Source organism: Corvus hawaiiensis, chromosome 8 (assembly GCF_020740725.1).
Source record: "Corvus hawaiiensis isolate bCorHaw1 chromosome 8, bCorHaw1.pri.cur, whole genome shotgun sequence".
In the NCBI taxonomy this organism is placed as follows: domain Eukaryota; kingdom Metazoa; phylum Chordata; class Aves; order Passeriformes; family Corvidae; genus Corvus; species Corvus hawaiiensis.
The window spans coordinates 19,128,715-19,141,357 of NC_063220.1; the positions used below are offsets into that span (position 1 = coordinate 19,128,715).

General features: G+C 41.8%; 1 protein-coding gene across 2 annotated transcripts in view; it reads left to right on the top strand.

Annotated features, from left to right (window-relative positions):
- MARCHF8 (membrane associated ring-CH-type finger 8) overlaps nt 1-12,643 on the top strand; it is a 90,601-nt gene that overhangs the window by 11,675 nt on the left and 66,283 nt on the right. For both annotated transcript variants that reach the window (XM_048310718.1, XM_048310720.1), the window contains exon 2: nt 10,099-10,277. In XM_048310718.1, the coding sequence (XP_048166675.1) occupies nt 10,182-10,277 (96 nt within the window). In that variant the 5' untranslated portion in view covers nt 10,099-10,181. The remainder of the gene's footprint in view (nt 1-10,098; nt 10,278-12,643) is intronic.

Consider the following 12,643-nt stretch of genomic DNA (forward strand, 5'->3'; position numbering starts at 1 on the left):
TGGCTGGCAATGAGCACCTAGCGGATGATAGCTGGATTTTAGAAATACTGCTATAGTTCTGGTGATAGAAAGCTGTGATGGATTTGCATTAACAGGATTCTGTACAGGTCTTGCAAGTGCATAGGAATGGATTGGTGGAGTTCTGTGCTGTTTCTCTAAATTTCTAGTAAAATCTCTAAATTTCTAAGTACTTTTAGAAATGAAGGGACTAATGCTGGATGGGACAGAAAGAGTCAACACTTGATTGCTGAATTGAGAACAAGGACAACGGGCGAGGATGCAACTGCTGGACACTGGTTTCTTGTCTGTGTAAGAAGGCAGTGATTTAAAGGAATCCACAGTCATGTATTCATCTCATGATTGCATCCAATGGCTATTTTAGGTACAGTGGGGATGAATGGCCCTTTATAGACTGTGGTAAGGAATGTGTTGTCTGTGGGTTTCAGTAATGCCAGTCCCTTCTTTTCGGGTGGCACAGAGCACTGTTGTGAGGGAAGGATGGTCAGAACCAACACACACGTGCCAGCACACTCGTGTGAAATAATACCCTCATGAAGGGAAACTGTGCTGGTGCTCTGCTGCTGCCATTGTGTGTGTTGGTGTCAGCACTGGCACAGGGAGCTGGGATGAAACTGTTTGTCAGCCCTCTGAAATCAGTTGCCTGGCCTTTAAACTACACCAGGGACACTTGAAAAATGTTAGGCGCATGCAGCCTTTTTAACCACCCAACAAATCCCATGATAAGGTTGCAGCTGGAAGAGGCTGTCATGTTCTGGCACTGGAAGGGATTTAGTTCTGTTCACAGACCTGGACTCTGTCTGTGGGCTTTATACAGCTTTACTTTTTAATGATAATGCTATGACACAGAGGTTCTTAAACTCTTCATAGCATAGTTTTCATGTTGAAGTTGATTAGAAACGCCGTGTTTGTCTGCCTAGCAATTTTCTCAAATAGATCTGGCAATTTTTTGTGACAATGCAGGTGTGAAACTGAAAGAGTGACTCAGATGTGTAGTGCTGTTATTGCTTGTCTTACTGTAGCACTTCAGTCTGTGCTCTTGGTTGTGCCAGGTACTGTACATTACTATGGTAAGGAACAATACCACTCCAAAAAGCCATCTGTGTGGCTGAAACAGCCGGGAGGTGGGATGTAGACATTCCATTGCACAGAAGTGGCTAAGCTGAAGAACTCAAATAATTTGCCTTCTTGAACCACAGCCAGTGAGCACACCTGTGTATTGGTGATACTTGAAATGAAGATGAGCAGCAATGTCAGTGCAGCTGTGGGCTCCACTCCCCCAGCATGTTGTTCTGCCTGGAGCACACGTTCTCATGCAGGTCACAGTACTGGTCCTTCCCACATTGCCTTTTGCGTGGGGGATTCTTGGACGTGACAGATGGACAGAGAAGGTATCAGCATGGAAAAAGATGGAAACATAAAGCCATTAAGGAGATATACTATGCCTGAGTATAATTCCCAATAAAAAGTTCTCACTGAAGTCTGTTATACTTTAATGACTCATTATATTTCCCTGTGTTTAAAATGGATTTAGAATTTTTAAATTTGGGGGATAACAAATGACTTCTGGTGGAGAGTTGATCAGAAATCAGGTTACTTTAAAATATGGGAAATTACAGTTGTAAACAAACTCATCGGTGTCATGCAAGTAAGCAGAAGAATCAGATACAGGATTCTTGGCACATTGCTCTTTTTACTCTACATTTGAACTTCTGAAGACCCTGGTTTTAGGCTCTTCAGTTGCTTTGAGCAAGTCCTAAAGAATGTGGTTTATAGATGTTTCTTCAGAATTTAAAGGTTTGTCATAGTGATCCAGAAATCTAGATTTTATTGAGGCTTCCATAGCAAAAACATGTTGTAACTCAAACCTATAAATAAAGAGTTACCTGACATTTAACTCGTAAATCGTTCAAAAGAAATACATTTTTATGAGCATGGCTTTGGAAATTCCCTACCCACCCAAAGAAGGAATGATTTCATATTTCTTCAAAACACAGAATCATTTAATCAATAGTATATTCTTTTTACTCTGCCTTAAGAGAAGTGTTTTGCCTGGTAGCACTTAAACAATAGTGAAGAATGTTGATTAGGTGCCTGTTGTTCATAAATGGCTTTTACAACTGTTCATCTGTGATGTAATGGAAAATAAGTGATGTAGCACAGAATTTTCTTAAAACTGCATCGTTGTTGTCTCTGTACAATATAGAATGTGAGCAATGTCCTCACTGAACAACGATGAGATTGTTCTGTTTCATCACTGTCTTGCATTGTAAATATTTACACTGTTTGTGAAACGCAGGCTTTTGTTGTCTTCAATGTAAGTGTATGCATTTTCTAATAATCTTTATTAAAACTACAGAGCAGTTTTTCCTTGGATTTCAGAACTGATTTAGAGTTTTGTGAACCCCAAAAGGATTATAATAGAGAATGAGAAAGGATCATACATTATCCATAGGTGTTACATTGTATCATGTGGACTTGTGTACTAGACTAGAAATTTACCTGCAATACATGTTGGTGCAAATTTCTCTCTCTGGTCTATACATGTATTACTATGTCTCTTCTTCCACTGGATTATAATCTTCATTACATTTTCTCTTAAAAAATGTCAATTGTCACATGGAGCGCTTTGCCAAATCGTAATGATCATGTGGGCATTTTTCCCAATGGATTTGCAGTTATTCTGGAGGTCTGGGGTGTTGCCTTGTCCTTGGCATCACTTGCTGTCTTTCTGAGGTATGTCATAGTCTTGTGGATTTTGGCTTTTGCGCATGAGTAGGGGTGAGGGGAGCGGGTTTTGTATCCGGTAGCTGTACTGTGGATCCTCCTGTGCTGATTGCAGGATGATCTGCAGTTGCAGTCAACCAACTGCAGCAGTCGTGGTAGACCAGTCCCAAACCTGTGTTCACACTGTGATGGAATCCATGTAGGCTACTGCTGTGCCTTACTTTTGGACATGCAGTGAAGGAGGAAAGACAGCTTTCCTCAAAAACTGTAGAAATAGGCTTGGTACTGTGGCATGTTCTTCTCTGACAATGAGTATTATAAAGAAGCAAGTCTTCATCTGTATCTTCAAGAAAAATTTCGAGTTTTGTGATTATGACATCCTAATTTTTGATCTGCAGGGTGGCTTCAGTGCCAGATTGGAGGGAAGAATGCCTCTTCTGGAGAGGGGCATTAATTTCTCAGGAAGCCAGTTTCTACTCATTCTGGGAGTTGATAGGATCATTGCTAAAAGTGATAAGGCAAGCCCCAAACAGGCTGTGATGTTATGTCCTGCTTGGAGCAAAGCTGTAGAGACTCACAGCTTGCTGTGAGTGTGATTTATGTGCTAGACTTGCTCTGTTCAGAAGCACATCAGGAGAGGAAGATGTCTTTAATGTGAAGGGGCGAGGAGAAATGGTGATTATTGAGGCTAAAGAGTGAATGGCACCCCCTTATGCAAATGGATTTGGGAATTCAATGGAGCAGGTAGAGGAAATTGCTGGCTGAGAAAACAGGAGCCCTGGCTGTTACCTCTCCCTGGCCTCCATCATTAGGACTTCCCAATGTAGAGAATGAAACTCCTGCTTTACCTCTTTTTCTTTTTGCTTGTTGCAGTTAGAGACTGTCCCAGGGATTATTGCTGATATTATTGTGGTCTATTTCATCAACAAATACGCAATGGGGGTTACTTAAAAATGTGTATGAACCAGCAGACCACTGATGCCAAAGAAATTTTGGATCTGTAGCAGGAGCTTACTGCCACAGGTGTGTGTGGAGTACCTGGTGCTTTGTTCTTTCCACAGCACATCAGGAATGATCAGTGATGCTTCTGATGCAGGCAAATTGCTATTAGTAGCAGAAGCAGACAAAAGTAATTTCTTTGTTTCTCAGGGGACTGTAATGACTCTATGTTGTGTTATTGTAACAGAGGGAAGTGACATTTGTTTTCCTGAAGTCTACCAAGCTAGTTCATAATGGCATTTGTCAGCTGAGTTGATTTGAAGGGAACAGTTTTTAAGGAACCTGTTTTTCAGAGGTCTAGATCCTGCTCAGCTTCCGTTGAAATCATGGGAAAGGGTTGCTAAGAGCTCTGGGACTGTTATTTACTGAGACTGTAGTTTAACTGCCTGCTTGTCTAGTTGTATTATAATTGTAAAAATAATTGTATTCTTATTTTGAGAGGAGTTAGCCAGAGCTGGCAGATACTTCTGTTTCTCTGTGTATTCCTGCATATTGAGAAGCTTCCAAAGGGAAGGTGGGGAACTTGCAGAAGAATCTCCTGTCCCCTTTCTAAGCTTTTCTTTTGATTTTAGCTACTCAATAACATGATTTTAAAATATACTAAAACTTTAAGTCTTGAAGCTGATTAGTTTTGGGACACTAGCAGGTGGAGGAAAGGAGGAACTGAGATAATAAAGGGAGAAGTTACAGCTAAGCTAGTAAACAGTGCGAGATATATGGGCAGACTCATAGCTGTAAATAGCAATAATCCCGAATTATGTCTGCCTGGTCTCAATACAAGGGTTATTTTCAGGGTTAGTACAACATTAGAAGTGAAATGTGAAAGGTACTGCAGGAAAGGAAGTGTTAGTTCCTCTCCCGTAAGCTCTCTTGATTAGATTTTTTTGTTGAGTTAACAAATGCATGTGAAGTGCATGAGGCTTGATAACATCTCTTAAATAATGCTGTTAACAAAGTACTGATTAAGCTACAGTAAACTGAAATGAAACACAGATGCAGGATCTTCTTTTTGAAAATGCACATCTGTCCTCTCTAGAAGAGGATTACATAAGATATATTAGTAAGGGAAGAGTCCTAACAAGCTCAAAATCAAATAAATAAAAACTTCAAACTGGAGCCAACACAAGCTGATAGAATTGGAAATACTTGCAAATGTGGAAAATGTAGTGGACAGAAAGTAGGCATAAGCTATATCTATCTCAAATGTCAAAGTAGCTAGGAAAAGTTAAGATGCACACAGGAATTGGCTAAGTCAGTGGATGAGGGCTTCTGTTACCTTCAGAACAACAATAAAAACACAAAATGAAAGGACTTTTTAAAATGGGGATTTGAGATTTCACATCAAGACCTCCAGCAGAAAAACAGATTCCAAATCTGCATTAATAGATTATTTCAAGTCCTATTATGAGGAAGTAAGCCATCTGATGAAGATGCTACACCATCTAGCAGCAGTCAGATTTCTTCAGGGAGTTTCCATTCTTCTTTGGGTTGGTCAGGTTTTGTGCCACATAGAGGGGAAGTTTCAGAAGACCAGATTGCATGGCAACGATCCACGAAGTCCCAGAATATAATTTTCAGCCTGCATCTGCAAGGTCCCCTGCAGTCTACAGACTGATCTGTTCCATGGCAGGATTGTCACAGCAGTGGATGTTACTTCAGTGTCTGGATTATATGGACATCAGTGATGTGTTGCCTTTTTTTTAACCTGCCCACCCTGCAACTGATTGTCAGAGCACTGACATAGGTGACGTTGCTCACCATCACTACTGAGGCTAAGGGCAGTTGAAGAGAACCTTGGGGCAGACCAGAACAACCCACAGGTGAAATTCTTTCCAATTCCCTTTGGTTAGTGACTATCATCTTCCTTCTGGTATGGGTTCCAGGGCATATTTTTAATGCACATAAAGACATATTCTTTTAATCAGAATACCTATTGTACTTTCAATAGGAAAGCATCTGACCTATTTGACTACTGTATTTTTTCCCCTTCTGAGTAATACAAAGCATGTGCACACACCTACATGCATCCTTGGGATGCATTTCTTTTGGTAAGGCCCATGTTCATCTGCAGCCAGTGCCACTACAGCTCCAGAGCTTCTGAAGTTTTCCATTACACACTGTGTAGCAAGGGAATATGATGGACTTTCTGAAGTATAAATGACCTAATAAAATCTGCTGTTCAGACTGCATGTTTGTAGACTCTGATAGGTACCAAACCACAGACAGGAAGTCATGATTTGTGCTTACTTGCCCCAGTCCAGGTATGAATCTTTGGAAAGGAGTAGTTTAGCCTTTGTTTTGGAATGTGTAATGGGCAGAGAGCTGCAGTAGGTGGCAGGTGAGGGAGGACTTCATCTGCATTCTTCCAATGGTACTTGACACTAACAATCCAGCAAGCTACAGATCATTTGGTTCATCTCATGTTCTTGCTGTTATTTGGGAAACAGATCTTGACAGGGTGGATGATGAAGGTGGGATTTCAAGTGGTTTCCCACCTACTTCTGTTCTATTGAGGTTTCCTGTTGTTGTCCCTTCTCATTGTTGAGGAATACATCTGGTGCAGGTAATTCAGTTTGTGAGGTGCAGATTGAGCTCTGGGTGGGAGCCTGAGACAAGAGACCACAAACTGCCAACCTCTTGGACAACCAAGGGCATGAAGATGAGTGGTGCCAGTGAGGTAGGTGAATGGACACTGGGAGACACAGCAGGAGCAGGGGACTTGGGAGGAAGAGCCAGACTTTTGTGCAGGTAGGCTGTGATGGGATAAAAGCCCAGGGGGTCCTTTGTTGAGGGTCCTCCTTGGAGGTGCCGACTCAGGCTGTTTCTGTGTTACTGCACTGTGAATAAATGGCTTTGTGGAACAAGACGTCTGAGACCCTGCCATGGGAAACCCCGTCTGACTGTGAGTGGGGTGTGCAGGGAGTCAAGCCGGGTTCTCGTGGGCTCATGGGAGCCGCCTGCTGTGAAGGGGCTTCAGTCCCAGCAGTGAAAGTCTCTGGTGTTGGGAGTGTGACTGCCAGAGAGTCTCATGGTTGGTCAGACTGGAAGGTTTCCTTAACACCAAGTACTTCATGCTGATAACCCAGAAGAACCTAATTTTCTGCTTCTATCAGATGTACTGTTCAGGGGAATGCCCCAGCCACCAGGACCAAGTCATGTGCCTGCTTTTCCTTCCTTTTGTACCTCTCAACTACCTTGAGAGACTCTGTCCTCTTTTCTCTGAATCTGACTGGTTTTGCTGCAGCTTTTGTTGTTCTAGCAATGTAGTGAGGACCCAGCTGTTGTGGTTATACGTGACTGCAGGCATTTTTAGTGACTGTTTTGCCTGTCCTGCAGAAAGCAAAACTGGACTACCTAGATGGGTGAAATCTTAGCTTCATTGAGCTAAGATCACCTGTGGGCTCTGCAGCCAGGATTTTGGCCTCTTTTGTCTTTTGAAATGGTATTTGTTTCTAAAGACTCTCTGGAAGGGCAGTATGGCTGGAGCCCATCTTTTAGGAACCAGTGTGGCTACAGAAAAGAGGAACAGTTGAGCTTTTCAAGCTGTCCTCTGTCTTGGCATTCCCATGTGCCCGAGCCAGCTTTGCAGGAAGTTAGCAACCAAATAAAACACAGCGGAGGAGGAAGCTGAGCCCTTATCTGCCACCTCCTGGGCACTGGATGGAGATGCTGTAGTAATGAGGAATTCTCATTTGGTGTGAGGTATGGCCTGAATGTCTAACTGGAATCCTGAAAAGAAGGGACTATCTAGGAGCAGTCCCTGTGCCTTGGCATGTCTTCCTTTTTGGCAGGCCCCCAGTTTGATGTGCTTCAAGTTTGGATCCCACTTCTCAGGTGCCCAGCTCCCCACCTTTGAATCAGGTAGGACAAGGAATTAATTTAGCTGTGGAATGTCCTGTGGAGCTTGTCATAACTTGCTTTGTGTTGGCTTTTCTGACGTCCTTGTCTGTACTCAGTACTGCAGATGGTCTGTTCATTCACGTAACTTTATCTTTTAACTAGCACTGTGGAGTTAAAGTGCTTTAGGTTGATACAGAGAGAATTTGAGTTGTGTGCATTGTTAGGGACCCAGCAGATTGGGGATGTGGCAGGGTGGCATCTGGGTTTAGTTTACAGCTTTCTATAAGCCACCTTTGAACAAAGGCAGGCTTTATTAGAGCATCTGCCAGGCTTCTTTACCAGAGGAAGGCTGTTTCACATCATCTTTGAATACCCAGTTGGATTATATCTGCTGTTTGAGCTCTTTCAAAGAATTCTAACACTTGCTGTCCTTGAAGTACCTGCAGAAAAACTGGTTTGACTTGTTTGCCATCATCAGAGAAGGTTAACTGTGTTTTCTAATAATTTTCCTTGTTCTCTTTACAGTCAAAACGTGTCCTTGCCTGCAAGCCCAGAACCCTTTTTGAGGGGGGGACACAGAGCAGGGTTGAATTCCTTCCGTTTTGCTCTGTTACCACTGGCAATAGCACAGAACGTATTACCTGGCATATTTTCATTGAAGCTTGACATTCTTTGGATTTAATTTCTCTGTTTTCTTGGGAAAATACCTTCCCTTCCTGCCTTGTTTATTGTAGTTTGATATTCCCATCTCAGCCCATGTTTATATTCCCTCTGGCTTGGCTCCTTTAGAGGATGTAGCTAAGCAGGTGTGTGGAGGACCTGAAGAGGTTCTGTGTTTTCTCTTTATGCTGAGATTCAATAATGCTGGTAAATCCCGTGTTTCCCTTTGTCTTCCAGTAAGGAAGTGTCCTTGGTGCTTGTTTATGCATAGTGATATATTTTACTTTTAAAGTAAGCGATGCCTGAAAGTTACGGAGGCGTTGCCTTTAAAGCTCTCATGCGTGCTTTATGATGCACTGTCTTGGCCTCTATGGAAGTAACATAAATCCTGCCCACGTGTCACTAAAGCTCTTGAACTTGGCTGAGTGCTCAAACGGGTAAACAGCATCATGCAGCAGATGGAGTGTGTGACTGGGATGCAGCAGGCCTTGCATACATTTTTGGTTTTGTTCATGATTTGCTCTATGACCTTTGATAATTCTTTCCCCCTCAGTGCAAAGAGGATAGTGAACTATCATTCTCCATATAAAGCCTTGGAACATGTAATATTTTTTTCCTGTTGTTTAATCAAAAGCAGTTAAAATAGTTGATCCTGTTTTCATTTTATACAACTGCAGTACTCCTGTGAAGTCTAGTGGAAATAGGCCAAGCTTTCTAGGTTTTTGATTCCACGAAAGATGCTGAATGGTCTGGTTCTATCTTCAGAACTTCCAATTAAATGTTAAATAAAAAATGTGTGCAGTATTAAGTTAAGGGTATGCACTAAGTGCTAAGCTATACTACCAAATTGCTAAACAACATAATACATAGGGCATTTATCTAGTCTCTGCTTTCTGCTTTTGCAGATTCAAAACCAGACAAACAAAAAGTTGGTATGTTATGGAAACAGAAGAACAGTGCATTATTTAGTTTATTTATTATAGTCCCTGCTGTGGTAATGCCCTTTTAATCTGTTCTTTAAACACAATTGATTGTGTCTCATTTGTGGTAAGTTACATTCCAAATAAGCACTCCATGATGTTACATGTTTCAAAAAGCTTTTTATTTAATGTAACTTCACTAATCTAATAAAAGGTATGGTTAATTATGCCTGCCTTTCAGATTAGCATGGCTAATTTTGGCTAATTTGTCTATCACTATCTTTCCTATGTGTAATGCTTCCCTGTTATATTAGTAAAAGAAGGATAAAGTGTGTGTAGTCCATCCAGTGAATTCACAATCCCTGGTGAGGGATTTTGTTTATATTAATCTCTAACAGTCTTAGGAAGGGAGCATCTCACGTGATACGTCTTTCATCTGACAGTGGTACGTTTATAGAAATGACAAGAGTCAAATGCAGGCTATTGCCTGTTTTTAGCCAAAATTACAGCATTTGCTTTGTTTTAGGATGACTCCTGAGGCAATTCAATCCAGTATGGTGGGGTTGGCAGTTTAGGAAACTTACCTGTATGAGCTTTGCTCTCTGCACCTTCAGGTAGCATGCTCAGCTTGGAGAGCTGCTCTTCCTCCTTCTCCCTATCCAAGCAGATTCAAGCATGACCCCTGCCCTCTAGCTCTGCTCTCAGAATGCTTTCAGAACTGGTTGAGAATTTATTTATTCATTTTGCATTAATTTTGCTCTGACCTGTCTAGTTAAAATTGTTTAAAATTTCTGTGTCTCTTCTCACCCAGCCAGTGCACCAAAACCCAGAGAAAATAAGAGATGGGTGTTGGTCGAGTGGATGGCGTAGCTTTGGTTTAGAAATTATTGCATTTCAAGCTACTTTAACATCATCTAATATTTTTATTTTTTAGTTGCAAGGCCTTACAATGGCACGGAATGAGCACTGCCTTCAAGCCTCCTTCCTGTAAATGAAAGGACCAAACAAGGCGGTGTGATGAACATGCCACTGCATCAAATCTCTGTCATTCCAGCTCAGGATGTTACCTCTTCCAGAGTCTCCAGGAGCAAGACCAAAGAAAAAGAGGAACAGGTACTGTCAGATATGCTTAATTTTCACAGGAAGTTATCTAAGTATAAAATGATAGGGGTTACCAGATCAGACCTGATTCTGTTCCAAAGCCCCGACTCCTTGTGTTACTGCTGCTTTTAGTGAGGACAAATGCTACCAAATTATCTCCTTATTTTTGTGTTTGCTGTTTTAAAGCAGCTGGCTGTAAAATTCTAGAGATTGCTGTTGAGTAAATTCTGCAAAATGCAAGCTACAGCCATCTATTTTGCGTAAGAATTCAAGGCAGACAGGGATTTGGATGATGGCTCTAATTCCATTATTGTAGAAGCTATTACAGGTGTATTTAAAGAAAAATTACATGAAACGTGAACCTCTATATGTAGCCATGCATCCTGTTTTCCTTTGATCTCAGTAGCATGTAGTAGCTGTGTTGTATTTCATAGTGACTAGAATATCACAAGGAAGGCTCTAGACACGCATGTGTGTACAAACTGTACTGTGTTATGGAATATGAGTTGTATTCTTAATTTGGCAGCATGTGTGTGGGCGGAATCAATCTGAGGTCTTGCTGTGGTGCTAATGCAGAAGTATCTGAAGTATCTACTGATTATAAGTCCATTAAAATCCAATCAATACACTACTTAACAGTTTTTAATAGCATACTATGTCTAGTCTTCACATGTCAACCTTATTTATCCCTGGACTGTGTCTCTGATCCAGCCCAAAGATGTTAATGTGCATCATGTACAGTGTACACTGTACTGCATTGATCTGATATTATCTGTCAGTTCCACAGAAACCTCTTTGTGGTTTTTTAGCTTTAACTTAAAATGAGGTCAAGAGAACATTCACGTTAAGGTACAGCTGCAGGGTTTGCTTTCTGGACTCCTCAGCAGTGGTTAACTATGAGGAGGTCTAGACTGATGCTGAGTACAGACAAGGTGTAGCTAATGTAAAAGGGACTAGAAAGGCACTGTCGTGTTACAGAAAGGGATTCACCAACACTAACTTTGAGTAGGGTGCAAGAGTTGTTTCTGATGTGTTGGGATCATTTGCCCTGACTACCTGTTTCACTTGACAGCTGTCCAGATTGTACCTACCAAAGTCACCAGTAAAAATAAACTGTCCTAATACTGGCTTTTTTGAGTCTTTTCCTTAGTAACATCTTAAAATGGATTCTAGCCCTTCAGATTCTTAAACCAGTAATTAATGAGGCTGGCACACTGCTGCTTTTGGTTACCAGGACTGGGCAAGAAGTTACTATCACAGAGGAGATGCTCTAATCTATGAAGCACCTTGTCTCAGGAGTCTGCTGGAATCTGTTGCTTCCTGCCTGTCGCATACAGTTACTGTCTGGGCAGCTCCCTAGGTAAGAGGGCACTGCTGTTTCTTCCCTTTGGTGCTCTCCCGTATAGTAACTGTATGTGCTGAGTGAGACAGCTCCTTTGTCAAATGCAGGGCAGTGCTGTGAAGTTACTACCCTGCTCTGGGGTGATGGAGGTTAGGAGGCAGATCAGAACAACTTGTGCCTCTAACCATGCAGTGGGCCTGGAAGTGAGAGTCCTAACTCTCCTTCTAAACATGCTTTTTATTTCGAACACAGTGACTTTGGTGTTAACAAATCTCCCCTGTGTTTCCTTCATGATAACTAGTTGAAATGTTGATTATTGTTCCCCTTGCAGGGTTGCTGTTATATTTTCATGCCTTAGCATGTTAGAAACAGAACCGAATACTTGTTTACACATGAGCAACACTGAAGAGGAAGTGGGACCATGCAAGCAATAGATTAAGCTAACTTGGAAACACTTCATGTTTTCCAAGTCTTGTCCTTCCTGTCTTCATCAGCACATTCATTCATCCCCGGGTGTCCTGCATTCTGCCAAAACTACAACTGGAACAGCTGAACCTCTGGGTGAGCTGCCTGCTGTCCCTGATGCACAGCTATACTGACACTGTGGCTGCCCCTGTGCACATGAGCCTGGCTTTTATACTCCGTTCCTCACTCCTGCTTCTGGTGTTAAGCTTTAGTGCTGGATCTTAAAAATGAGCTGTAGGGCAGTCAGGTTGTTAATGTGCTGACTTTGACCAATCCGGTTAATTTTTCACATTGCATCAGTTAGTTCCCAGTACTTTATAGTCAGAGTCCCTGTTAATTCTTGGATGCAGTCAAGACCCACTGGCCAAGACTGTGAATTTTGCTCATATTTGAAGAATACAGTAAAAGGGAGATGGGATGCAAAAGAAGAATTTCTAGATTATCCTTGCCATATTTTTAGTCAGATTTTAGTTTCAGAATGCCTGCTTTCTGTTGAGATAGCATCCACTCCAAGATAAAGAGCAGCATGCAGCTGAACGTGATCCTGTGTTGGGCAAATCTGCTGAGCAGT